General features: G+C 57.5%; 7 protein-coding genes and 2 non-coding genes across 9 annotated transcripts; 4 read left to right on the top strand and 5 right to left on the bottom strand.

The window, feature by feature from the left end:
• Positions 1 to 460: 460 nt before the first annotated feature.
• Positions 461 to 531, top strand: L226DRAFT_t213. Its single transcript has one exon. It is a non-coding gene; the product is annotated as a tRNA-Gly (tRNA).
• Positions 532 to 720: 189 nt separating this feature from the next.
• On the bottom strand, positions 721 to 3,573 carry L226DRAFT_468236 (cytochrome P450; the record flags this gene model as incomplete). Its single annotated transcript, XM_067676128.1, has 10 exons — positions 721 to 762; positions 837 to 1,132; positions 1,185 to 1,330; positions 1,380 to 1,617; positions 1,666 to 2,150; positions 2,200 to 2,268; positions 2,374 to 2,483; positions 2,540 to 2,569; positions 2,625 to 2,688; positions 3,251 to 3,573. The coding sequence occupies 10 exons, from the start codon at positions 3,571 to 3,573 to the stop codon at positions 721 to 723; spliced, it is 1,803 nt and encodes a 600-aa protein (XP_067532139.1).
• An 802-nt stretch (positions 3,574 to 4,375) lies between these two features.
• L226DRAFT_573770 (glycoside hydrolase family 15 protein) lies at positions 4,376 to 8,658 on the bottom strand (the record flags this gene model as incomplete). The annotated part of the gene is made up of 32 exons (XM_067684918.1): positions 4,376 to 4,439; positions 4,494 to 4,520; positions 4,581 to 4,645; positions 4,708 to 4,863; positions 4,928 to 4,999; positions 5,069 to 5,282; positions 5,336 to 5,343; positions 5,404 to 5,412; positions 5,471 to 5,501; positions 5,563 to 5,602; positions 5,665 to 5,672; positions 5,726 to 5,743; positions 5,820 to 5,848; positions 5,908 to 5,935; positions 5,994 to 6,010; positions 6,081 to 6,114; positions 6,173 to 6,239; positions 6,291 to 6,304; positions 6,388 to 6,451; positions 6,514 to 6,587; positions 6,644 to 6,652; positions 6,724 to 6,899; positions 6,952 to 6,975; positions 7,029 to 7,084; positions 7,147 to 7,629; positions 7,690 to 7,724; positions 7,775 to 7,788; positions 7,851 to 7,919; positions 7,971 to 8,038; positions 8,416 to 8,434; positions 8,502 to 8,529; positions 8,600 to 8,658. 32 exons carry the CDS (start codon positions 8,656 to 8,658, stop codon positions 4,376 to 4,378), a joined length of 2,079 nt encoding a protein of 692 aa, XP_067532138.1.
• A 722-nt stretch (positions 8,659 to 9,380) lies between these two features.
• L226DRAFT_468186 (uncharacterized protein) lies at positions 9,381 to 13,683 on the bottom strand (the record flags this gene model as incomplete). Its single annotated transcript, XM_067676123.1, has 17 exons — positions 9,381 to 9,522; positions 9,586 to 9,656; positions 9,737 to 10,010; positions 10,065 to 10,323; positions 10,373 to 10,476; positions 10,595 to 11,458; positions 11,666 to 11,908; positions 11,978 to 12,022; positions 12,089 to 12,348; positions 12,411 to 12,480; positions 12,535 to 12,637; positions 12,755 to 12,923; positions 12,995 to 13,002; positions 13,053 to 13,163; positions 13,222 to 13,235; positions 13,307 to 13,399; positions 13,472 to 13,683. 17 exons carry the CDS (start codon positions 13,681 to 13,683, stop codon positions 9,381 to 9,383), a joined length of 3,042 nt encoding a protein of 1,013 aa, XP_067532137.1.
• Positions 13,684 to 14,040: 357 nt separating this feature from the next.
• L226DRAFT_t207 lies at positions 14,041 to 14,111 on the bottom strand. Its single transcript has one exon. It is a non-coding gene; the product is annotated as a tRNA-Gly (tRNA).
• Positions 14,112 to 14,347: 236 nt separating this feature from the next.
• Positions 14,348 to 16,311, top strand: L226DRAFT_562213 (NAD(P)-binding protein). Its single transcript, XM_067683492.1, has 10 exons — positions 14,348 to 14,552; positions 14,630 to 14,635; positions 14,702 to 15,055; positions 15,156 to 15,201; positions 15,281 to 15,421; positions 15,524 to 15,658; positions 15,757 to 15,821; positions 15,914 to 16,004; positions 16,105 to 16,112; positions 16,175 to 16,311. The coding sequence occupies exons 1-10, from the start codon at positions 14,442 to 14,444 to the stop codon at positions 16,205 to 16,207; spliced, it is 990 nt and encodes a 329-aa protein (XP_067532136.1). The 5' UTR covers positions 14,348 to 14,441; the 3' UTR covers positions 16,208 to 16,311.
• A 2,262-nt stretch (positions 16,312 to 18,573) lies between these two features.
• Positions 18,574 to 19,628, top strand: L226DRAFT_491248 (DSPc-domain-containing protein). The gene is made up of 2 exons (XM_067677352.1): positions 18,574 to 18,982; positions 19,057 to 19,628. Exons 1-2 carry the CDS (start codon positions 18,623 to 18,625, stop codon positions 19,264 to 19,266), a joined length of 570 nt encoding a protein of 189 aa, XP_067532135.1. The 5' UTR covers positions 18,574 to 18,622; the 3' UTR covers positions 19,267 to 19,628.
• L226DRAFT_170121 (uncharacterized protein) lies at positions 18,912 to 20,005 on the top strand. Its single transcript, XM_067672619.1, has 2 exons — positions 18,912 to 18,982; positions 19,057 to 20,005. The coding sequence occupies exon 2, from the start codon at positions 19,263 to 19,265 to the stop codon at positions 19,797 to 19,799; it is 537 nt and encodes a 178-aa protein (XP_067532134.1). The 5' UTR covers positions 18,912 to 18,982; positions 19,057 to 19,262; the 3' UTR covers positions 19,800 to 20,005.
• Positions 20,006 to 20,329: 324 nt separating this feature from the next.
• On the bottom strand, positions 20,330 to 22,348 carry L226DRAFT_562211 (uncharacterized protein; the record flags this gene model as incomplete). Its single annotated transcript, XM_067683491.1, has 7 exons — positions 22,192 to 22,348; positions 22,072 to 22,145; positions 21,796 to 21,829; positions 21,606 to 21,689; positions 20,956 to 21,028; positions 20,506 to 20,916; positions 20,330 to 20,358 (listed from the first exon to the last, which is right to left on the bottom strand). Exons 1-7 carry the CDS (start codon positions 22,258 to 22,260, stop codon positions 20,330 to 20,332), a joined length of 774 nt encoding a protein of 257 aa, XP_067532133.1. The 5' UTR covers positions 22,261 to 22,348.
• Between the last annotated feature and the right edge of the window lie 3,088 nt (positions 22,349 to 25,436).

Below are 25,436 nucleotides of genomic sequence, written 5' to 3'. Positions count from 1 at the left end.
TCGTTGCGCTTACATATAGCCGAGTCAAGTCTACTGGCATCCCACTTCCTTAGCGTCAAGTTACATTGCCAGTGGCCGCTCAATCGTTGATCTACGCGCGCGGCGTGGGCGATAGATCATAGCAGCTGCCTCCTCGATTTCCTCTTGGTGGCTTTAAAGTCTGATCCGAGAGCATCAGCGCTGAAATATCCGGTCCCAAACTGCGAGGATACTAAGGTTGAGGGTCACTCAGTCGTATGCAGCGTGAAAAGCTGAGGCTGGCGGCGTGAATCACTCTCAGCTTGGAGTCACGCTTCAGTGGGGGTGCCAGTGGTTAACGTGGGCCTTCAACCTTCAACTAGTAGTTTGTCAGATTTCGCTGTGACCGTTCATTGGCATGCTCTCCCGATGCTCACTGCGCAGCTCTCGACGTCGTGGTGTCGCAAGAGCACTTATAAGAAATACAAATACATTCCTGTAAGCATTAATGGGGTAGTGGTAACCTGGGTCGTTGCCATCGACCCGCCGGGGGTTCGATTCCCCCTTAATGCATATCCGGAATAGCCAGTGTTTTTGTAACCGCCCCATTGATACCTCGGCTTGTTCGATCTAAGTTGCAGAAGCAACAGAAGTGTATACACAGTACATATCTTACAATTCGCCTACTGTACCCAATTCGTACAAGAGTCAATCCTTCACCGGGGGTTCTCCGTACCCAATACTGATGCTCTTTGGACCCTCTCACTGCGCCGCAACCTCGTCCATCTCGACCCACAGTCCATTCTACAGCGCACACACAAAAAGTCTCATCAGCCCACACCGCTCCCGCATGACCCAGAGCCCAGGAGAACGCTCACCTTCGCATACGCCGTCAAATGGCTCCGCATCCACACCTTCTCCCTCCCATCGACCGCATACGGGCTATACTCGACCCCATGCGGGGGCACCGACTCCGGATGGGCGTCCTGCCGGAGCCGGAACGCGGAGAAGCGCTGCAGGAGGCGCACGAGCATGAACGAGATCTCGTTGTACGCGAACTGCTGCCCGAGGCAGATGCGCGGGCCCGCGTTGAAGGGGAGGAAGATGAAAGGGTTCGGGACGAGGTATTTCTGCACGCGCGCGTCGAGGAAGCGGTCCGGGTCGAATGTTAGCGCTGTGGGGGTCGTGCGTTAGCCGTGTCCAGGGGAAGACGCGAGAAGACGTACCATCAGGGCCCCAGAGGTCCTTCCGGCGGTGCATAACGAGCACGGAGTACAGGCAGCGTGAGCGGGGCGGGATGTAGTGGTCGGGCTTGCCGGGTGTCATGTTCTTCCAGCGCATCGGCTCGATCGAGCAGCGGGAGTTGATCGGGCTGGAAGAGAGTCAACACACCAGCTGGCAGAACAAGTGCACGAACTCACACAGGCGGGTAGAGACGCAGGACCTCGTTGATGAACGCGCGCATGTACTTCATCTCGCGCACGTTGTCGTACGTCGGGCGAGCTGTCGGGCCGACGACGTCAAGGACCTCCTTCCGGAGCCGTGCGAGGACATCGGGGTGCTCCGCGAGCGCGTACACGGCGAACGTGAGCGTGCAAGAGGTCGTGTCACGGCCGGCGAGGAGGATGTTAAGCGTCTCGTCCTTGATCACCTTGTGGTCTGCACAGGGGGTTAGCAAGAAAAGTTACACATTGGGCCGAGACGCACCGTCCGTGAACTTGCACAGATGTTCGAGGAGCGTCTCGTCGTCCCGAACTTGATCCCGAGTAGCCTTCTCGACATCAGACGTAACCCCCTCAAGGCTCACCTTCTTCTCCTTGTTCCTCAACGCCTCCTCCACCATCGGATCAATAAACTCGTCGACCGCCGTCAAGTACTTTTTGACTTTGTCCCCGAACATCTCGGTGAGCGGCCAAGACTGCAAGAACCGCCCGCGGATCGCCGTCGCCTCGAGCGCGCCTTGGAACGCTCGCACGAAGCGGTCTGCAGGGTGTACGGGTGCGGTCTGCTGCGCGGCTGCGGCGGGGTGCGTCGACGGGTACGGGATCGGCGCGGAGAGAGAGCAGACGTCTTTGCCAAAGAGGAACTCGGTCGCGCTGTCCATCGTGAAGCGCGAGACGACGTCTTGCCAGTCGACGGGGACCCCCTCGCGGAGGCGTTCGGCGGCCTTGTTGAGCGCGTGTTCGGCGTGCCTAGGGTACGTTCAGCAGAGCGATCGGCTGGGCGTGCGAGAGAACGTACCTGTCGAAGATGTCGAAGTGGGAGATGCGGTCTTTGCTGAAGAAGGGACGGGTCATCGTGCGATGGAACCTGTGCATGAGGTGAGTCTCTCGAACTCCTGCATCGTTGGAACAAACCCTACTTCCACATCTCGCCTGTGCATAATTATTAGCTTCCTGAACTCGCATGGCCGACGTTGTACACTCACCATCGGAGTTGAAGACCCCAACGCCGAGAAGCGTGTCGAGCTGCGAGCTGAGCAACGGGCCCTTCTCATAGTGGTTAAAGTCCGTTGCGAGGATGGTCTGAGGGCGCGATATTAGTATGCGCGTCCGGAGTTACGCGGCTTCTGATAAAGCACCTTAATATATTCGGGCTCGCAGGTGAAGATCTGCAACTTGGTCAGCACGAAGGTTGCAGTGACGTACATGTACGAGAATACGCACCCGGTCCTCAAACATGACCCTGAAATTGAATAGGGGGCCGTACTGCTCCACCCATTCGAACATTCTTTCAGCTAGACACATACATAGTCAGTCTTGGACGTCTTCGTGCGAGAGGGGGCATATGCCACAAGTGGTAGATCAAGCGAAATGCTGAGCCTGAGCCGCGCGCGACGACAAGCGAGCAAGGCAATGTCGCGGCATCACTCGCGCGCGCTCGGTACTCAAACCATCCGGGATGCACAATGTCGATTTGCGCAAACCTTGCCGCACGGAATCAATGACTTACACACGCCTCACGGGCAACCATCGCATCGCAACTGACGATGCAAGAACCGTAGCATACCAAGAGCAACGCGACGATAAAGCGGGGTGAACACGGTCGCGGGGTAATGACGAGCGGGCGGGCTATTGACGAGGAGAGAGGACGACTTGCAGTCGCAGGATGCCAACGACATGTGCCGCGCAGCAGAACTTCGACCGCACGGAATGCACAACCCAAGTACAAAATGCGTCGCGAACTTGGCAGAGCGCATCGCGAAAATCATACGCCCGCCAAAGCGATTGCAGGGAAGTGAACGAGCATACAGTCACGCTTCCAAACGTGACGACAGCAACGAGACGACAACGAAGACTCACCTAGGTACCTCGTCTTGTCCAAGACGAACATCTCCCTGAGGAGATCGATGCTCCCGGGGTACTTGTGGTCGACCTCCCTGGGGATGACGGCGCCCGAGGCGCGAGCGCGGCGCGCATTCGAGAAGTCGTTCCACTGGATGAGCGCGACGAACGCGACAGGCCAGGAGAGGGCATACGCGAGGACAAGGAGCCAGGCGGGGAGCGGGGAGCGGGAGATGCGAGAGAGGAGGTAGACCGCGAGGGGCGGCGTAATGAACCTCGGCAGCTGGCTTATGACGTATCGCGGGCCGGGCGGGAGAGAGACGGGCGCCATCGTCATTTGCTTGCTCGTCGTTGCGGTTGGGGGCGAGCTCGATGGTGGTGGTGGGGACGAAAGAGCTGTGGGCGAGAAGCGGGGAATTTGAGACGGCGGGGAGAATGGAGACCGGATCCGAAGATGATCGTCAGGTGTTAAGAAGCCTGCGCGGATCGCAATCAAGCGTGTGTATCCGCCCATAAGCCTGCAGAATGGGGCTGCCTCGCTCCTTGGCCATGCGCAGCGATGCAGCTCACCGCAAGACCTCTCCCGATAGAGCCAACATATTGCTGCCGCTCCCTGCCAAGCCTACAAATTTGCTGCTCAAGGTGAAAACTCCTCTGCGCACATCTCCCCCAGGAAAACCACACCACCAAACTGGCCATCCCAATACCTCACCACCTCCTGGCTTCAAGTTTTCAAAGTTCGAGCGCACTGACTCGGACAGGAAACGTTCGATCGTCCTCGCGGCTTTCCATTGTGAACCTGCCGGGACTGCAGTGGTATACTCATTTGATCTTCTTGGCCATTCCTAGCGGTTTCAACCTCCCGCTCCCGGGGTGAAACAGGGGTGGATCGGTCTGGGTTGGGTGACGAGTCGTAAGCATCCTGGAATGCAGATACGGGAGTTCGACACGGGTGAGTTGGCGGTCGACGTGCAAACAGCGGACCAGTCCAAGAATTCAACACCAGAGGTCGATGTGACTGAGGAAATTCGCTCTCGAAATTGGACGCAATGTGCGGCTTTCTCGTGGATAACCTTGCTCTTGCTTCCCAGTCTATGATACAGCCTTCCTCCCTCGAGTGTTCGTTCCGAAAATTAACCTCTGAACTTCGCCTGCATCCGAGAAAGGTTGTACGCCGCCGAGATGAGCGTGACGTGTCTGTGCAGGATCGTCAGTGCGCCGTGCAGCACGCAGGAAGAGACGACGACGTACGTGAAGCCCTGAACGGCATTTCCAAGTCTATGCGCCCCCAGTCATCGTAAGTATCGCAAACTATGCCATAGTAGCGAGGGTACGTACGCATCTCCCGCATCCGAGATCTCCTCGGTGCACAACCCCAGGTGGTTCGTGTATTGCAAGAAATCCTACAGCGCAGTGTCAGACGAGAACCCCCCTTCCCGGAAGAACACGCAAACCGAGGACTTACCTCGAACATCGACACCGCCCGAGCAAGCAGCGCCTTGTCGTACTCGCCCGCCCGCGCGAGGGCCTCCACGCACCACAGCGTGCACAGGCAGAACGTGCCCTCCTCCCCGCCGACGCCGTCGTCTGCCTTGTCAAAGTCGTACCGGTACACAAGTCCCTGACCGCGACGCCCATTGTCAGCTCAAGAAGTTGGCAGACGAAGGGAAGAATGGGGGACTTACGTTTGACGTCAACCCGCCCCTCTCGCGCGAATGCAAGATCGCTCTCAACGTGTTCAAGAACCTCGGGTCCGACTAGGACCATCCACCGTCGCATCAGCCCCAGTGCGCACCACTCAGACGACGATACACGCGACGACTCACCGGGGTGGAGAAGAACACAAGCGGCATGATCAGCAGCGCCGAGTCGAGGATCTCCTTGTCCTCATAGCTCTGCGCAAAGAACCGCTTCTCGGCGTTCCACGCCTTCGCCATGATCTCCTCGTACAGCTCATCCCGTGCCCGGTACCATTCGTTCCGCCGCGGGCAGGGGAGGGAGCGTTTCTCGGCCAGACGGATACCCCGGTCGATTGCGACCCTGCCCGAGGTGTGAGCTATCGATGTATTGTGGACGGGGAAGAGACTCACCACATCATGACCTGCAAGAGTGTGATGTCTCGTTATGCCTGCATTTCACATTGGAGGTAGCGCTGACTCACCTTGGAATACTGGATGTCGCTCATGTCAGTCGTGCTCATGACAACGCTCCATCATACTCGGACTCACCGTGAAGTGCCTTTGCCGTCCGCGGACTTCCCTGTAGAGTGCCCGGTTCGTGAGGACTTGTAGTACGAGCAGCAGGACACGAGGACACGCACCAGATAGACAAGTCAGGGTCGTGAACGTGCGCGATAACGTCTGAAGGAACCCAACGCGAGGTTAACATTAACGACGAGGAAAGTGCCAGCCTTCGTACTGACATTCGATGCTGGACGGACGTGAGGTGAGCGCACATGGAGGGGATGTCTGGAAATCACTCACATATCGCGAACGGCGACCCTTGCACGGGGAACGAGGGAGCGCGTCAGCCTTTCAGCGGGAGCTAACCTCGTCGCCGAGTAGCCTAGAGACGTACCAAGTATCGTAGCCGAGTGGGCGGCCGTACTAAGGCGGGGCATCACGTTGAGTGGTCTGCAAGTCCCGAGAGGACAGGACAGACGCACCTTCTGTGATAAATATATACAATCCAGGCTACGATGCGGAGATGAAGGTGAGCATGGCAGCAACACGAGTTCGGCGACCAGCTTACAGTTCGCCGTAGATGTCCTACCGAGAATATGCGATCAGCTTCCTCGCGGATAACCAGAAAATACCGTCTCGGTAATATAAAACGTACCAGCTGGACGTGGTCAATCGCACCGTTTCCGATCCTTGAACGAGAGTCCGGTCAACTCGTGAGCCACTACCCCAAGCGGAAAGCACACGCACCGGACAGGCTTCGAGCCCTTGTGCCCATCGAGGTGGTTCAGCTCCTCTTCGGGGAACTCCGTCTCGCCTGACACGTACGGTCAAGCTCGCACGCCTACGAGGACAACAAAAAGCTGACCATGAATCGTATACCTGCGAACACCAAACCAGAGGTTAGGCCGTGTCCGTGCATTGCACTCGACCACAGGAGGGACCGGTAAGTAGAGCCGACTTACATGATCTTGAGCGAGCCGTCGGGCCCGCGGGCGCGCACGCGCTCAAAGATGAACTCCATGTACGCTGGCGTCGCACCGACCGTTCGTCAGTCGCTTGGATGTTGGAAGGTCTGACTGTGTACGCACCGTTGGCCTCGTGCGTGAACCCGAGCCGGATGAGCGCATACAGCGTGAACGAGGAGTCCCGGATCCACGAAGCGCTGCACGGAAGTCATCAGCGTGTGTTCCCAACCGTGAACACTGCTTGGGCGCGCACCGATAGTCCCTACCGTCGAGGAGAACGCAAGCATTTTGTCAGTACTCCGCGAGGAACAGGATTCCATGGAGATTCCTCACCAGTTACGCGTCCCGCCGATATACTCGGGCAGGCTGAACGTCGGGCTCGCGACGACGGCGCCGGTCGGCTCGTAGATGAGCAGCTTCAGAGCGAGCGCGCTCCGGTTCACGGCCTCTTTCCACGACCCTTGGTAGGTCGAGCGGCGGATCCACGCGTTCCAGTAGCTGTTCGTTTGCTGTCGTGCAAACCGTGAGCTTAGCGGGAGGATCGTACCGAGAACAACTTACCTCGAGGAGCTCACGGAGGAGCGTCTGCGGTGGATTCTCAGCAAGCGGGCATACGGCTTGAGGGAAGAGAAGCGCACCTTGGTCAAGATAGGGTCCTCGGGAGGACGCAATGTCGACGCTCCAGCGACGAGCTCTGATAAGCACAAGTATAACAGTCAGCCTCCACGACCGTGATGAGAAACGAGTGAAACGTACTCTCGAACGGGATACCGAGCTCCTTCGCAGTCTCATGCGTAGGCTGCGCCTGCGGAGGCAACTTGACATCCGGCGGCGTCCTCAACACGAACGTCACCGCCTGGCCCTCCGTGAGGACGATCTCAGTCCACACGCCCTTGCCCTTATGCCCCTTCTTGCTGAGGTCGAGCTCGTGCAGCTCGACCTCAGGCACGGCGATGTTGTCAAATGCCGCCTCGGCAATGTAGCGCAAATCGAGCTTGAGGTTCGCCTCCGAGGAGGTGAAGAGGCCTTTGTAGTGCCCGCCCTGCGGGGAGGACGGCGCGGGCGAGGCGACGGAGGTGTCGATGACGCGTTCGGTCGTATGCGGGGAGCGGGCGTAGTTGAAGGCTGGGGCGCACTCGACCCGAATGGGCATCGACCCGCGGATGACTTCGACCCGGCGGATGAGCCATGCGAGCAACGGACGTGCGGTAGCACTGTGAGGTTGGCGAGGGAGGTAATCTGAGGCGTTGTCAGATGTAAATTGTGAGGAAATTCACTACGATGCTCTCTAAGTCTTACCGGTCACTGTCGCGACGCCCTCCTCGTTCAGATACCTGTCGGTCGGTCAGCACAAGTCTTCCAGCAGATATATGGATGTGAATACTTGGTTTGCAGGATCTTATGATAGAAAGAATGAGTTTTTTGACGCTCATGTGGCAGAGGCTTGGCACCGGACGTACGTTTGAGTTTGGCAGATAGTTCTGTTTGGTAGTGAAGGGGACAGTCGGCGAGATGGAGAAGTGACCGCCCTGTCGCCCATGTCAGTACAGGCGACCATAGCAACGTGAGCATGATCTTACCTTGTCCTTGTCCAATATACGAGCGAAGATGGACGGAGAATCGAAGTTTGGCACACAGTAGCTCTCAACTGCATGGAATGTCAGCACGATTCAACTCCCCGCAAGAATCGCGCGGCTCGACAAGGTGCGCGCCCCTGTCCTCCCCTCTTCTCGTAACCAGACCTCCTAGGGCAACGCACGGTTCCGGTCGGAGACAGAAGAGGAGAGACTAGAAACCGTGCAGGAATCTCGCCCTAGGAGGTTTGAGGACAGTGTTCCCGCGCGGTGCCGGTGGGGGATGGACACTTCGGGGATTTCACCAGACCTTCTAGACCCGAACTCCTGCCTTCATTTTTCGTGGTCCTGAAGGTCTGATAACGAGACTATCCTCGCCTATATCGTGGCCTTCCGCTGCCCACGCATATTTACCGCAGGATGCTGGTTATCAGAGGATGACGTCACTCACTCGAGCCGTCGACGCTGACCTGCAGGTGTAGATGGTCCCGGTCAACTCACATAAAGATTCATTGACAAAAGGGAACGTTTTCCTACCAGAGCGGCCGTGCGAAGGTTACCGATCCTATCCAGCGCCCCTAATTCAGCAATCTGGGAGCTTCTCGAGCTCCAGGCGATACTAGAAGACGACTCACAGGCCATGGTCCGCAATTGGGATATATCCGCGGTCGCCCGTGGGCTCCGTAACATTCATGTTGAGCATGCGGTGTGATGGAAAGAGAGAGAGTTGGAAACAGACGACGACGACGACGGGCGATGCTTATATACGGTTGCGGTCAAGGACGGGCATCGAGACATGCAGACGCCGTTCGGCCACGCGCGCCGAGTGTGTGACTTGAGCACGCACGTGATCGCGCTTCATTTGGTACGCGTTTCCCGACCAATACGCCTCCATGTCCTCGCGGACGACTGCGTGCAGACTAAACGCAGGCCATGCTTTCAGCTCAGCATAGCTTGGCGTAGTCATCAGTGAAATATGATACAAGGTATCGCCCGCTTTGCATGATTGCCACGCTAATCGCGACTTCAGCGTGACAGAATTTCGGGAAGGTGTTATGACTCACCGCGAAGTCTGCCACGGTGCTAGACGGAAATCCACTCGGTGTGTGTGTACGAGCACCCACGACTACGCCCTACGCGATCTATATCTTGGGAAGTTCTAAGAGAACACGCGTCTCTCGGATCCCGCAGTGCGCCTGTGGCTTGAAGGAGAACGTGCGTTCGCAGTCCCTCTGACATATTGCGTCTTCTTGACTCACCAATACTCAATCCTCACAGGTGATCCAAAGATCCGATTGGGTATTGTCCATCATGGCTTCCAGGAGACCTCACCGGCGAGGGGCTTGTTGACGAACACCATGGTTCTGTAAGTTTTGGGCACGACGACCCTTCGCATATCCGATCTCGATACTCAACCTATGCAGAAGACCTCCGCTTCCACGTCGGGTTGTTCAATGTGATGAAACCAACACCACCGTCCAGGACTTCGTCGACCACCAGCCTCAAACTCGGAGACACAGGAGTACTCTCCAAGGCCCAAAGTACGACAGCTACAGTGCTGTAGTAGAGCAGGGTAAGTCCTCTGAGTCATCGGCATAGGTACCTGACCTGTAACACTCACTTTTTCCCGTGAAAATCCACAATCCCCGGTGGAACCGGGAACTTCGTCTGCGGACCCAAGTTCGCCACACGCTATTGACAAGTTCACATCAGCCCCATCCCATCCCTAGCACACCGCCACGGCCAAGTCGGACTCCGGAGCCGGCACCCACCTTCCCGAACATCCACCCGTTCACGAACAGCAGAGCTCTGTAAGGCTGCGAATCCGTGTCTTCGAACTGGAGGCTGACAAACCCATCCGAGTCTTGTGGAAACGCGAGGTCGAACGTGGTGACGAAGAACCCAATCCCAACTCCCCCGCCAGGGAGCCCTTCTGACAAGTCGCGCGCCGTCCAGTGCCCGGTGTCGAACCCGGGAAGGTGCCACCCTTCGCGCTCGCCGAAGAGTCCGCCTTCGTTCATGACACCGCGCACCTTATCCGGGAAACTACATACAGCAGTGAGTACCCGCATACCCGGATTCACCGGCGATGATGCTCACTTCGTGTATCCTCCAACCTTGCCTTGAACCTTCCATGTGGTTATGTTCCCGGCGTTGAGCTGGAAGCCGGCGATTCCGCGGGCAGGCTTAATGTTACTCTGCTCGTCGTTGCCCATGTTCTCCTGCACGACGGTGATGACGTTGTCTTCGCCCACGGATACGGAGCCGTTCGGGAAGGTGAAGAGTGCGTTGACGTGGTCGGCACTGCTTGACACGGTGTTGATGAACTGATCATTGATCCAGACTGAAGAGGCGAATGCTGCAGAACGTCAGGTGTCGGAGAAAGAAGGTAGGAGCGTCAGACTTACATGTACCACCGTAGATCGTCAGGTTGACCGAGGTCTCTGCGCCAGTCGCGTTGAAGTGTCCTCGCCAGAGTACGGTATTCTCGCAGCTGTATGTCATCAGCAAGCTGTTCTCCCATGGATAGTGTCCAGGTCGTGCTCACAAGCCGTAGTCACAACCTACACCAAGAACACGGTCAATCCTCTCGAACCTACATCAACAGCAGATCAACGACTCGAACGAACGTACCGTATAACACTCTCCCATCTCCAAACACCGGCTTCTGGAAGATATTCGTGCTCGTGTGGTTCGCCACAATCCACTCCGAGTCGTCGAACCCAGGCTGCACCTCCGGCAAGCTATCAGCATATTTCCACCCCGTCAGCTCGGGCACCTTCACGCTCCCCAAGCCCGTTTTCTGCTCCAGCTGTCCGCTGAAGACGCCTTTCCCATGATCCCGCACCGCGACGCGCTCCCCGTTCCACGTTACTCGTTTGACATGTGGAGGCGCTATGATCGTGAGCAGGACAGACGCGTTCAGGTCCCCGCGCAGGGTGAGTGTTCCCGCCTCGAGCGTGGCGTTCCGAATGAGGTATGGTCCTCCAACGAGTGCAGTCGTGTTCGTGCCGAATTGCCAGTAGTGCTCGAAGCCAGGGATGGTCTGCGATGTCTGGGAGCGGATAGCAGGCGCCCAGAATGTCGCTGCTGTCACTGGGTCCGCGAAGAGAACAAGCTGCTCATCTGAGTCCCAGAGCGTGAGAAGTCCAGCTTCGCCAGGCTGGACGGTCACAGTCGTGAAGCCCGGAGAGGTGGTAGAGTCGAAGGTGACGCGGGACGAGTTGAGTCGTTTCCCAGACCCAGTGAATCTGATCGCGAACTCGTGCGACTGGTCTGCGAAGCCGTGGAGGAAGAGGACGTCGCGAGATCCGATGGTGCCGGCGAAGAAGATGGCTGCGGTCGTGTATAGTACTGAACCATGCGCACCGAAGGAATAGTCGGTTATGATGAGCTTGCTCTGCCTGCCGTTGAGTGCGATGCTGCCCGTCGTCCGGGGCAAGGTGAGCGTTCCCTGCGAAGTCGGCAGGGTGAGCGTGAAGGTAATGTTCGCACTGGGAAATGAGGTCAACGTTTTATTCGTCCATTCGCGCATGAAACTTTACGAGACTTACGTAGAGCTGGAGTCCGATTGCCGTGTCACATGGAACCATGTTCCGCTGTCGGGGTTCATTAGAGAGGTCACGAACGCGGAGCTGCCGTTCAAGGTGACACCGGGGATGCCCAAGCTCGAGTTCCCCATCCAGTCCGTCTTGAGGAACTGCGGAGACGAGCGGAGGAACCGTGTCACATGGAACCATGTCCCGCTGTCGGGGTTTCTCAGAGAGGTCACGAACGCGGAGCTGCCGTTCAGAGTGACACCGGGGATGCCCAAGCTCGAGTTCCCCATCCAGTCCGTCTTGAGGAACTGCGGGGACGAGCGGAGGAACATCCCCTGCCGCTTGACCTCGTCGTACTTGTCCGTCAGTGCGCGAGTCTCGCGGATAGAGGATCCATAGTCGTAGCTACTCCCAACCATGTCAGCAGGAGAGGAATGCATCCAAGCCTCAAGCCAAGATGGAAGAACCGCCCACCTGGTGTACACGCCCGGGAATGGGAAGCCGCCCCAACTCGTGCCTCTGTCAAGGTGTCAAATTCGGTTTGAGTTTCCGGCATGACCATAAGAGAATGTCCAAAGAGCTCACCCATAGAGCATGTAGTACGACACAAGCTTCGCGTTCGCGGCCCAGTTATGCTTGTAGAACACATCTTGGAAGTCAGGCCCAGTCAGCAGCTCGCAAGCGTCATACCCCGGACCACCCCACGGGTCGAACGCGCCGCCCTGGAACTCGGGCATGTACCATGGCTGGTTTGGGTTGACCTGCTCATGGTACTGGTGGTAGTTGTTCGTTACGTGGCTCCATGTCCGCGGAGTCGAGCAGTTGAAACCGTTGGGGTAGGCGTCCTGAGTACTCGGGTGCCGTTAGAAAATCCGACCCGAAGCGATTCAGATGACTGGATACTGACAAGTCCGTAGATGTCCACCGCGCCTGTGCCGTTGATGAACCCAGAGCGCATTCCTGGATCATTGTATGTGCTGCGTACATGCGCGTTGAGTATGCATGAGGCACTCAGCGCGAGGATTACTCACAGCAGGATGTCAATGCCGCCGTCGCGGTACTGCTTCTCAAGATCCGCGAAGTACTGCTGCGTCGAAGGGTCGGGAGAATTCCTGTTCTCGTTGTCTGCATATACTGTGAGTTAGGGATACCTCAAACGCTACTCGGTGCTCACCAATCTGCACAGCTGTAAATTGTTGGGTGCGTACTCAATCCGTGGTCATGCTGGGAGGGTCTGCCGGAGGGGCGTACCTAGGAGAGGTCCGCCCTTCGTAACCTGGTAATCCGCGCTCTCCTTGACAATACCGTCGATATATGGCTGGTAAGCAGCCGTCCAGTCTGTTGCATTCGTTCGTACTGTCCCGGCGACTTGGCTAGTGATCCAGTGCGCAATGCCCCCGGAGGTAGTCTCGCCGTTGATCTGACAATGACATGAGGCCCTCGAGGCTGAGCCAGCGAGTTCATGAGAAGACCGGCACTCGGAAGACTCACATATGGACCTGCGAAGGAGAGTCAGGAACGGTGGGTCTCGAACAGGTTCAGAGCTTACCAGGTCTGAGGACGACAAAGATGCCTGCCAGTTTCGCCGCTTCGTATATAGCCCGAAGAGAACGCCAATCGTCAAAGTCCAGCACGCCCGGGGATGGATTCGTCGCCCCCACTGTCATGGAACAACGTCAGTTCATTCTAATCAAGAGGGAACGCCGTCGTCTACATACTGTGGATGTAGATACTGCGGGGGGGCAGTTTTTCAGTCATGATTCCTTTCATCCAGTGGATCCGAGTACTGCCAGTAGTACGAACCTGACGCCGTTGAGCCCAGCGGCCACCATCTTCTGGAATATGTCAAGCCACAAATCCGGCACGGGGAGGCGGAAGGTATGGAACTCCCCCGCGCTGCAAAAATCCGAATCAGCATACCGCATACTAATACTAATCACCAGGTCACCTATGCAGTGAGGGACTTACTGGAGGAACATGCGGTGGTCGTGCAAAAACACCGTATAGTTGTCCCACGTCACGACCTCCGTGAAGCCGTTGGACTGGCGAGGTGGGTCGGCAGCTACAAGAGTCAAACACGCGAAAACCGAGAGAACACATGCCACAATTGCCCATCGGTACCACTGGCATCCGGAAGAGGTTCGCCGTAGTGCCAGCGACGCGGCTGAGAGAGTACTCATTTTCGTGCGGGAGTTGTGACCCTAGGGTCCGACGAGTCGCAGTCGACTTGAGTCGTATACCCTCCCTCATACCGCGCTGCTGCAGCTTTATATAGTGGGAAGACGACGCTCGCACATCACAGGTCGCGGCTGAGAGCAACTTGTCACTTGGCAAGCTCTTGCGGACCGCCGCCGGCACGTGGGTTGTAAATTGTGGCGCCTGACCATCTCACTACGAGCCGCCGCGGTTCGAGTGTCCGAAGCTGGAGTGTTCGGTGCGTGAGGGTGGAAATTCAAAAACTTCAAGATCAGACTCTGTGGAGAAGCTATAGCCGAGCTCGGAGGAGGGGGCAACAAAACATCGAATTATCGGATGGATGCATTAAGGGGGAATCGAACCCCCGGCGGGTCGATGGCAACGACCCAGGTTACCACTACCCCATTAATGCTTAGCATCTTCGTCTACTGCTTATATATCATATTATAGGTCAATACGTGTTCCCAGGAAATACTCGCATCGAACGTCGTATACCTTCTTTCCCTCGCGATGATCGCGATATGCGCTTGTGGCCTAGGACAAGAGGAAGTTATACTGCCAGTACGTCCGATAAAATCATGAGCTACTGACTCCCGTCTTGCTCTCGTCCTCGAAGCCAGTGATCTCGATATCAATCCAGTATCATAAGTACCCGCCACTGGTACCACTACACTACTAGTAGCAAGCCTCGTTCCGTTCGAGCATCCGACCTCGAGTTCGCCAACAAACGCTTCTAGCGCACATGCATATGTGGCATGTCCGCATTGCGCGGGCTCAAGACAGGCTGGACTGTGACTCCCAGACTGTCGCGGCTCACGACATGACATCACACGGGACCGGCCTTCTGTGCTTCGTACGTGATATCGATATGTGTTCTTCATGGCAAGATTCCCAAGCTGCCTGCTTGGCCCTCGCACTGTGCGCATAAAGATAAAGGTGCGAGCGAGCCCGACCCGCACCCGCACCCGCACCCGCTCGCGCTCACTTCCCTATTACTCTCAGCTTCAGAAGGAAGAGTCAAGACACCATCCATTATCCGTCCGATATCGATACCCCGCACGACCGCCACCGCCAAACATGAGCCAAGAGCAAGAGGCCTCTCCAAAGCGCGTCGCGATCATCACCGGGGCCGCAGAGGGCATCGGCCGCGGGATCGCTCTCCGGCTCGCCAGGGACGGACTCGACCTCGGGCTGTTCGACCTTCCACGGTCGGAGGCGCGCCTTGCGGAGCTCGCGGAGAGCCTGAAGAAGGAGTACGGGACGAAGGTCTCGGTCGTGTTTGGAGACGTGTCGAAGGAAGAGGACGTGAAGAGGCTCGTGGAGACGGTCGTGCTGGAGCATGGCAGTTTGTATGCGGTAGGGCTTCTTCGGTTTGATCGTGGCGTATGTGGGGAGCGGAGAAGCTGATGGACATTTGCGTTTGCATTTGCGTTTGCGTTTGCGTGCGACGTTGCAGATGATTGCGAACGCGGGAGTCGCGATTAATCGCGTCCTGCACGAAAGTGCGAGATACTCACTGTAACATCTCTTGCGGTGTACAATCAGTGCTAACCATGATCGGTCATCCCGTGGCTCTGCTAGCTCCGACCGAGGAACTCGACAGACTCCTCAACATCAACGTCAAGGGCACGTTCTTCTCATACAAATACGCCGCGATCCAGCTCATCAAGCAAGGCCACGGCGGGCGAATCATCGGCGCCGCATCCATCGCAAGCAAGAAAGGTACCGTACCGTGACCGTCCGCGCCGCCGCTACTGCTACTGCTACTGCTAATGCCCGTGTTAATCATCGAACGTCGAACGTCGAACGTTGAACGTTGAAAAGGCATCGCGGAGCACTCCGCCTACTGCGCGACCAAGTTCGCGATCCGCGGCCTCACCCAGTCCGCCGCCATGGACTACGGCAAGCACGGCATCACGGTGAACGCGTACGCCCCCGGAGCCATCGAGACGCCTCTCCGTGAGTCCCCCTCCCCCTCCTCCCCCCGGACGCTCTCGCTGTTCGCTGTTCGCTGTGTTCGCGGGAGTTCTCGTTGACTGGCTGACGCGCTGATGCAGTCCATGGCCTGGACGAGTACCATTCGAAGCTGAGCGGGCAGCCGCGGGGCACGTGGAGCAACTCGGTGCGTGCGGCCAGTGCGAGTGTCGGCCGACCTGCTGGAGGTGTAGCTGATACTTTCGCCCTTTCGCCCTGTCGTGGCGTCGGCCGTCGTAGTTCACGAACATCCTAGGTCGGAACGGACAGCCAGAGGACGTGGCGAAGCTGGTGTCGTTCCTCGTCTCGGACGATGCTGCGTTCATCACCGGTGAGCACCATCGCGATCATCGTCACTATCACTGTGCCAAGGGGTCATACTCACATACTCATGATTCATCGGTCGGGTCCGGGTCCGTTCGCTGCTATAGGACAATCGGTAAGGACATCCGTGCTCCGTGTGTGAGTATGCGAGTAGCTGCAACTGACGGTCTTTCACAGTATTTGGTCGATGGCGGGACGTGTTTCGACTGAGTGAAATGCTCTGTGGGGGGAATGCATTGTGCTGAAGTCTCTTGTGAATCTGTAACCTTGTAAGAGTAGCTGACGTGGATACGAATGATGCGGCTGACAGAACTACGTACACAAACTGGTCTCTGCTCATTGAACCGCGAACGCGGCGACCGATGGACCACCGAATACGACCCAATGCCCAGAAGAGCTTCAACGCAAACAGAAGTCACCCTCCACGGCCTATGACACATCATCCGCATTCTAATCCTGACCAGTGACAGAGCGGAGAAGGGGGTGCCTCCGAGCCGTTCGCCCTTCCTCCCTTCCTGCGCAGAAGAAAAGTACTCACTTACTATTACTAGTCAGCTCGAAGCGCAACAACCCCGTCGCCCCATACTGGACTCGTTCGGGGAAGAATTCTTCTCCTGTCTCAAATCTCGCGGAGTCCGGACGGTCGTGCGTGTCACAATCAAGCCGGGTGCATGCCATGATGCAGGTCGGCTACGTGCGCTGCCGCATGCGGACCCTCCAACCTGGTCACTGGTGGGACTTTCGTCCGACGCGAGGGCTCCTGATTCCTATATGCCAATGTCGATGTCAATGGCCGTCGTCAGCAACGAGCATCACAGCGATCGAATATTGAATATTGAACATTGATGACGTACGAAGTACCGAGCGAGCCTTCGAGTGAAGTTCGAACCACTCCGCTAGATGTGTACTCGTACATACTTACTCACCATTATAACCGGGTCACATTGCTGATTCAGATTGCTAGAAGGGGAAGCCAAACCAGACGTCAGCGTTGTCCAGGTGTCCAGGTATCGTCCCGCGCCCCACGGCCAGGACGGGCTGGTGTGCGGGAAGCAGTTAACCGACTGGACTGTCTGTGTGGCGATCTGGCCCGATGACGTTGCCAGTACCAGTGGCGTACATATCTGGGGTACGTCGATGTCATCAGTCCGTCCTTCGCGAACTGAACACACCTCCAACAGTCCCAGTCGCCGACGTATGTGCATCTTCATACGCACATACCTTGCACATGTGAAGACGAGAGCAACGCGTAGACTCGGAGCAGAGACGGCCGATGTGGCGAACTAGCCCCCGGGCCCCTGCTATGTATACCGTATTGAACATTATTAGTCCGGCGAGAGTGGCAAACCGTCTCCTTTCCTGTCACTTGTGTGCATGGCCCTGTCGCTTGTGTGCGTACAGCACAGCTGGACCGGCGCAGAGTTCCCTCGACTCGGAGTCTGGGCCTCGCGAGCTCAGCTCGACCGTCGGTGGTGCAACCGTACTCTACTCGAGTACGTATGGATGGCGTTCGTATAGTCGGAGTTCCAATTAGGAGAGCAAGGAACTGCCAGTGCGTTCAGGACCGGAGGCGCCGTGTACCGTTTACGTACGAGAGATACTATTGCGCCTCCTGACGATCAGACCGAGGACGTTGGAGGGGGCATCCAGAGGACGGACGGACGTCCGCGATCCGCTCGTCTAACGCATGGGCTCAGTGGGGCAGGGCCAGGGGGAAAGAGCTGGAGTTTGCGGATATGAAACGTCAGGACGGCAGAGCAGAGCCAAGTCACTCTGTGGCGGAAGAGGTTGATACTAATAGAGTCCGGGATAGGCCTAATGGCACGACAGTGGTCAGCCCAAGTAGGCAAGTCCGCGATACCGCGAGGGAGAGGGCGAATCTCGATCGGGCGAGGAAGGGAAGGGCAAGGAAGGGCATGACGCGTGATGCATGCAGGCCAGGGACCGCAGTGAATATGACGAGGTACGGCAAGCACTTAGTACGTGGAGGACTCAGGAGCGAGATGCGAGATGCGAGCATGTGGCGTCGCCGGAGGACGTGCGACGTGAAACAAGAACTCAAGGACTCAAGGAGGGACAAGGAGCATTCGTGGCCCTAAATGACGTGCAGAGGTGAGGCACGTATGTGTCGAGTACTGTCGAGTGTCGAGTGTCAAGGGGGTCGGGCGTCGAGCGGGGCCTGGGTCGGGCGGGGTTAGAAGGGTGCATTGAGCGAGGGCGGGGTGCGGGTGCGGACGCGGGACAAGGCGAGGGCCTGAACGGACATGAACACGCTATTCTCGGTCGGTGCAGGTGACAGCGAATGGGAATGGGAATGAGAATGGGAAGGATCGACATTAGCCGTGTGCGACTGCGAGGACGAGCAGCGGCGACAAGAGGGAGCGCCAGATTCAGAGGCCTGGGCTGTCGGCTGGACGAGTGTGGGATCCGATCTCTCCGGACAGGCACTGCGCCCAGAAAAGGAAATGCTTGGCCGATTTGCCGCACGTGGGATCCATTAAGCCGTGTTCCCGATTGGGAGCTGCACGACGTCGATATATACCGCCCTTTTCTGCCATCCAAGCCCTGTCCTCACTCATCCATCCCACTCGACTCCAACTCGCACTCGCACTCATCTCAGCCAACATGATTCGCTTTGACAATCTCCCGCCAGAGGTCATGCAGGCCATGTGCACCCCCATGCACCTCATCCTCCCCGCCTCGCCCCAGCAGCACACCGGCGCGCTCTTCCTCGGCTCCTTCTCCGCCATCCTCGACCCCTCCCTCCTCTCCAACAACCACATCCAGGCCCTCGTCCAGGTCCTCGATGCCCCCTGGCTGCCGTCCGTCGAGGCCCACGCTGCGCAGGGAAACAAGCTCGAGTGCTACCGCCTCGACATCCTCGACAGCACCTCTGCCGACCTCCGCCCCCATCTCGAGGCCACCGTGCGCTGGATAGACGACAGACTCCGCCGCGGCCTCAACGTCCTCGTGCACTGCCAGCAGGTGCGTCGCCTCGCGCTCCCTCCCCCACTGCTCTCCCCGTGCTGACATAGCGTCCCTCGCGCGCGAACCCCCAGGGCGTGTCGCGCTCCGCCGCGGTCGTGATCGCGTACCTCATCTACACGCACAACATGTCCTACGACTCGGCCTTTGACCTCGTCAAGCGCAAGCGCGCCTGCATAAAGCCCAACTCGGGCTTCGTCCGCGCCCTCCAGGACTGGGAGAAGCAGTGGCGCCTCGCGCCCCAACGCCCAGGCATGCGTCGCGCCAGCACCACCCCGACATGACGCGTCCCCTCCTCCGTCCGCACCCCCCCAAGCCCTTCGTCCACCCGCGCCCCTCTCAAACGTTCGCAAGTCGCACATGCGCGTATGTCCTGTCGCCGCCGATGGAGATGGGGGAGTTGCGCACGGGCCCAGCCCGGCCCCCGGTGGAGCGATGGCGGATATTCCAGCTCGGTTGCCCCACTCCCCACCCTTGTGCCCCTCTTCTCCATCTCCATCTCCTCGTCCTCCTCCTTCCTTGGCCCAAAGTCCCAATTCCGAATACACCAGCCCGCGCCCCTCCTGCGCGTGTCTCCTCCGCCTATAGTACCGCCATCGCTATTCAGTCTGCGCCACTTCCGACTCCATCCCGGCCCCCCCCCCCCTCTCTCTCTCGCGCGCGCACCCCGCCAAATGTAGAAAACCATGTCCGTGGGGCCTTCGCGCTCCACCGACCAGAAAAAACAAGACTCGTAAGCATCACACGACTCGCCCTTCTCCCCCTGCCCCCTGCCCCCTCGTTCGCTGCTTGTTGCTTGTTGCTCGCATCTACATAAACTGAGTTCGGATCCACCTATTACCATACAGTCTGTCTTGGGTATTCGTCGTCCTTGGCTGCTTGTTACGCTGCTTCGTTTCTTGGTGTTGGTATCGTCGGGGGACACGGGCCCCTGGACGATCCTCGATCCCTACCCTATTACACGGACACTTTTTCAAGTTTCTTCGTTCGCTTCGCCGCCGGTCCCTGTCCCGCGTCCCGCATCTTGTCGCTCCCGCGCGCTTTTTTTGGCTGCTGGATCCCTACTACACTCTGCGCTCACTCCTGTTGTACCCACCTCATGTATTGCTACGTCCCCCGTCCCCCGTCTCTCGTCTTGTCCCGTCTCGTCTAGTCTCCGTCGTCGCTCGCGTTCACGGTCCCTCTATCGTACCCCGTATCTATGTCTATATCCATATACACACCATCGTACCCGGGCCCCCATCGTACCATCTTGTCATCATATCGATATCACTGTCCTGTCACTGTCAGCTGCCTTGCGTTCCATATACCACTTGTTTTTTTCCAAGTTCCAAGTTCCAACCCCGCTCAGAGCTCGGTCACTTGCGCGAGCCCCACTCAAGGTATGTTTCATTTTCACGGCGTCCTTCTACTGACTTCTTCGAGTGCGTGTGTCTTTCAAGCTGAGTGCTGACGGCAGACAAGCTCACCTCTTATTCCCGCACAGGCGCTATAGCTTCGAGGTCGGAGGATACGCCACTCACGCGCAATCGCCCCCTCCGACCTCGAGGCGCGGCGTCCCTTTGCCTCGAGGCTCTCGCGGAGGAGCTTTGCCCCGCCCGGCGCCCTTGGGGGTCCTGTCCCCCAAAGTTCACGTCCAAACCGGGCGCGGACGTTCGGGTTCGGGCTCGGGCTCGGAATCGGCAAGCCTCCTCCGAAGACGCTTTCGAAGTTCGACTTTGGAACTTCGACTTTGGAACTTCGACTTTGGAACTTCGACTTTGGAACTTCGACTTTGGAACTTCGACTTTGGAACTTCGACTTTGGAATTTGGAAGCCCACTGCTGCTTCTATTTTGCGCTTCGAAGATGTGCGTTGTGCACGTGCCGAGTACTTGAGTGAGTTCGGCCGGCCGCTCGGGATCCCAGGAACCCACCCCTCGCGCCGGAGAGGGTCTCACTGCTCATGACAGCATAACAGAAAACAAAAGGTACGTGTTGTTTGTGGTATCGTGCAGCGTGCAGCGTGCAGCCTCTCTCGCGACACCCTCACGCCCGCGTACGACGTCTACATACATAGTCGTATCACCGTATCACGTATTACACGCCCCACCGTCGAGCCGGCATCTCGCGCGTCCAAGCTTCAGCTCCAGGGTTCTGACGGAGAACTATGTGCATCAGTAAGTACTGTCACATCGGAACTACCTGATTCTGAATCGAACAAAGGTGGGGTCCGGGGGAAGGGGGAAGTTCGAAGACCACGCGGCGGGCCAGGCTCAGGCCTCGGGCTTGGGGGCCCAGCTAGTCTCTCTCGCTAGTCCCGCGGCAACCTGTCAGTGCCAGTATCAGTGTAACTGTAGAGGTGCGAAACTTTCTCGAGTGGCAGAGGCGCTGTGGGAGAGGCGGACGCTGATGGTCTTGACTCTTTTTTTTGCCGTTTTGTGTAGTGTGTAGTGTGTGACTTGCTTGACTTGCTTCGATTAGAGTAGTAGTACGTACGAGCGTGTATTCTGCTCGTTCTACGGAAGATTATCGACTCGAGTACTGTCCTGGAGATGTGAGACTTTTCCAGCCCAACGCTGAACGTATACGGTATGACTCGCTGCCGCCAGTTCTGGGTTCAACAAAAGTAAGTGCATACGTACTGCGAGCCTTCCGGCAACTCCAAAGCCCGAATCCGGAGTCCGCGGTCCACTACTAACTCTCGGCTTCCCGCGATCCGTCCGCGACTACACATGCATATGTATGTATGTAATACAGTTGAATATGTATGCCGGGGGTGACGGGTCCCTTGGTGAGCTGAGATTGCCGATATCTTTCGTTCGTCCGACTGACTCTGACTCCTCCTGAGAGTTGGATATTGAATGAGCTTCGAGATGGCACAAAGCGAGAGTGCACATGAGCATTGTGTACCTCTGCGTCTGCGAGACTCTGACGCGTCCCGGGCGGCGGGTTGTGTGGGAATCTCGAGGATAGGGTCCGTGGATTTCGCATTCGATAGGTCGGTGCCTTGCCGTTGCGAGCATTGTATGGTACACATGGCAGACCGAGAGAGCAGCGAGTTCCAGCCTGCTTGACAAATCGGGCTGGCGTCTTTCAGTATGTACTTACGTGGAACTTGGAACTTGTTCTGTTGAAGCCTGCTGCCTGACTCCGTTGAGTCCCACTGTCTTGATGCTTCTATCCTGTATGATGGTGATTTTCATTATCACTGTCACTATCATGACTCACGATGCATGACGCGCAAGAAAAAAAAATGTGCGAGAGAGAGAGAGCCCAGGAACGCACCTTGGAAGCCATTCGAATCAGACCCAGCGTGCCGAGTGCGAGTGACGCATCATGCACCAGGTTCGGATCCCTTGAAGATTCGAGGATCGAGAACTTACAGTGCGTTCTGTCATCTGGAAACGGCACAAAGCAAGCTTGTACATAAGTCGTGCCTGGGTGACGTATGCCGTATGCACCCGAGGCTTGTATACCGTGAATTCGGGTTTCGGCTCGTCGGTGCCTTGCGGGGTACGGACGGCACTGTGCCGTGTGCAGTGTGGGAGCATCACACCCCGTCTTCTTTATGCCCTGAGACTTGAGTGCGAGGTCAGATGCGTCAGGCACAGAACGGGGTATGTATGTAGGCGTCGGTCACGTACATGTGTGCGCATCGCGGAGAGCTTCTGTCGGTTTCTGACGACATATCATATGCATGTATACATATATCATACCTTGTTGTTTCGAGTCCTGGATGGATCCGAGCGGACGAATGTCGCGATCAAAACGTCAAAGTCCACACGCGTAAGACGGAAGCCACACGCACCTCGGTGGTTTATGTACTCGAGTACTGTATGTTACCCCATGTTTAGGCACTCGGGTCGGGGAGTTGATGTGCCTTGATTCGTGACTTTGAACGTCTGCGGGGACGCGAACGACGTCAGCGGGGTAGCCCTCGGGTCTCGGTGCATACGTATTGTAAGTTACAGTACACTTGTCGCTGGCGGAACGTGGACACACGACTTCCGCCGCCACGTATTGGTTTACATAGTACGTGACCGAACAAACACGCCTGTCGAGGTTCGTGTCGACCTATGACACTGTCGCAAATTTTGTGTCATGGAGAAGAAGAACACACGGGGCGGATTCGTCTTGGCCCTGTGCACAAGGACGACGAACGCGAGCCGCGGTCGGCTTCGCACGGATCCGGAGACCGTACTGGTAACTGGTGAGGTCGCGTCTCAATTGCAAGAAGGGAGGACAAAGGAAAAGGACGTCATGGCGACTTCGAAGTTCGAGCATGGATTGATTCTCACTCGAAGACGAACCAGAAGACTTCGAGAGCGGACCTATAGACTATCGGCCCATAGTGTAAGGTTAGGGCTTCCAGCTTCCAGCTGTTCGGGAACCGGGGAGTCGACGGAACCCGGTAGACGCAGTATGTACAGTATCGCCGCTTAGCACCCGGCAAGCTCGAAGAGTTGAATGAATGTGGCCGCGTGTGGACACGCCGCGCTCGATCAGGTCAGGTTCAAGCACACAAGGTTATTGAAGTTGAGCGAGGGCTAGAAGCGCATGGAGGAACATCTCCGTTCGTCGAAGGCTTCGCGGCGGTCCGGCAGCGACCCAGGTAACCCTGTCCGAGACGTGCGCATGCGCATACGCCAAAAAGACGCTTAGATAGCCTTGTAGAGTGTGTGCGTCCGTGTCTTGGAAGTGGAACTCGCCGGCATGCGCACGCTGATAAGTCAATCCAGCGTCAGACAGGCAACCCGCGCAGCGTGCGCGTACGTGAAAGGCCCGCCGCGGAGACATCGACAGGTAGGTTCTCCCGGCTCCCGGGAGGCACGCCTGCTCGATCGTGCGGCTCCAATGGCGACCCTGCCGGCGGGAGGTCATAGGCACAGGTCACGGTTCGACGCTTCTGAAGTCTGAGCTTGTGGACTTGGGTATCTGCGGTATCCGGCAGTGGGGCTGGACAGAGGGACTCAGGGCACGAGAAGAGGGAAGCAGGGGAAACGTGCAGGTCAGGTACCGCGGCCGGATCGGAAGGATGACGAGGAAAGGGGAAGGAGGGGGAGGGGCGCCAGAGACGGAAGTAGGAAGGGTCTATCGATATCTGGCATTGGTGCGTCCCGAGCCAGGGAGCTGGGCGTGGTGTCTTCACCTTCCACCTTCGACTTCGACTTCGATGCATATGAGACGGGCCTATCACGTCCTGCACTTGTGCTTGAATGCTTGAACGCCGATGCGCAGCATGGTGAGGGACGCGAGGGACCGCTGACCGGGCGTGGTGTTCCGAGGCCGGCCCTGGGTGCGGGTGCACTCAGCATAATGGCTAGCTTTCGAAGCTCGAAGCCCGTGGCTCTGTACCTGGCGTGCGCGGACGCGGCCGGGGAGGGGATCCCGAAAGCTTGTTCGCCACGGGGAAGGAAGAACCAGGACGAGGATGTGTGCGGGGATGCCATGTGGGGAGGACAAGTACCACATGTGGGTGCGGGGATCGACCACGAGCCGTGGCGGGTTTGGCATTCGTGTGGTTGACTGCGGCCACCGAGTAGATCCGCGCGATGGGGATCGGTGAAGGACGGTGGGTGACTGCTGTTCCAAGACAGCACGTGGTGGACGCCGAGTACGCTCTGCATTGGAGTCGTTGCGCGTCAGGCCCCAGGAGCAGCAGCGAGGACGAGACGCCGTGTTTTGTTCGTGGCTCCGCGGCCGCGCCGTGATGTCGGAGCGGGTCTGGTGCGACCAGAAGCCATAGGACGTAAAGAAAGAGCTCCGCGAAGAAGCTCATGCGGAACACTAGACCATAATCAAGTACTAGGACATAGCCGTGCCATCCAATAACGCGCATCGAAAAGAATTAGACCCGACTAATGGAACCGTGCATGCGAACAAGGTTAGGACCTAAGACGTACTGTGTTGTGATTCACTTGCACGGGTAGGGTCCAGATACTTCCAGGTTGCAAGAAGGACGATTGATGTCTACAATCGAGCTGTTAATTGCTGCGTAATTGCTTGAAGTAGCGGCGTCTACGGACCGGCGCAAATGTAGGACGGTAGCATGCCTGACAGCGAAGCGAGACTCCGAGAGGACAGTCAGCGTTTAACGCTGCCGAGGCAGAAGCCAGGCCAGCCTACGGAGAAGATGTCGAGTGCCTCGTGCGGTTCGCACGCCGAGAGGGGGGAGTGGGGCACTTCGCGAAGGTGACGGGGATCTCGGGGTTGCGGGAAAGGGACGACGATCTGCTGATGGCGAAAGCGGAGAAAACGCAGATACGGGCCGAGCGCGGGTGGAGGTGGGATGCCGGCAGGAAGGGACAGTGGAGGAAACCTTGTTAGCTCATTGGATGGGAAGAGCGGTATGAGTAGGGGCCAATCACACGCGGGCACAGAAGGCCAGGCGGTAGCGAACGTGTCCTCGTTTGCGGAAGACAAGGTGGTATCTTGGGATGGCTCCAGCGCTGTTTGTCATGCTATGTATTGAA

Source organism: Lentinus tigrinus (genome assembly GCF_003813185.1).
Source record: "Lentinus tigrinus ALCF2SS1-7 unplaced genomic scaffold L226scaffold_28, whole genome shotgun sequence".
NCBI classification, from domain to species: domain Eukaryota; kingdom Fungi; phylum Basidiomycota; class Agaricomycetes; order Polyporales; family Polyporaceae; genus Lentinus; species Lentinus tigrinus.
Note: the sequence above shows the minus strand (reverse complement) of the source record. Positions and strands in the feature narration are given on the sequence as shown.

What these genes read in the sequence shown, in the direction of transcription:
- L226DRAFT_562213 (XM_067683492.1), top strand. Translation starts at nt 14,442, where the DNA reads ATGCATATGTGGCATGTCCGCATTGCGCGGGCTCAAGACAGGCTGGAC. An exon ending in AGCATGGCAGTTTGTATGCG is followed by an intron (nt 15,056 to 15,155) that starts GTAGGGCTTCTT and finishes GCGACGTTGCAG; the next exon opens with ATGATTGCGAACGCGGGAGT. An exon ending in TAATCGCGTCCTGCACGAAA is followed by an intron (nt 15,202 to 15,280) that starts GTGCGAGATACT and finishes TGGCTCTGCTAG; the next exon opens with CTCCGACCGAGGAACTCGAC.
- L226DRAFT_491248 (XM_067677352.1), top strand. Translation starts at nt 18,623, where the DNA reads ATGATTCGCTTTGACAATCTCCCGCCAGAGGTCATGCAGGCCATGTGC. An exon ending in TCCTCGTGCACTGCCAGCAG is followed by an intron (nt 18,983 to 19,056) that starts GTGCGTCGCCTC and finishes GCGAACCCCCAG; the next exon opens with GGCGTGTCGCGCTCCGCCGC.
- L226DRAFT_170121 (XM_067672619.1), top strand. Translation starts at nt 19,263, where the DNA reads ATGACGCGTCCCCTCCTCCGTCCGCACCCCCCCAAGCCCTTCGTCCAC.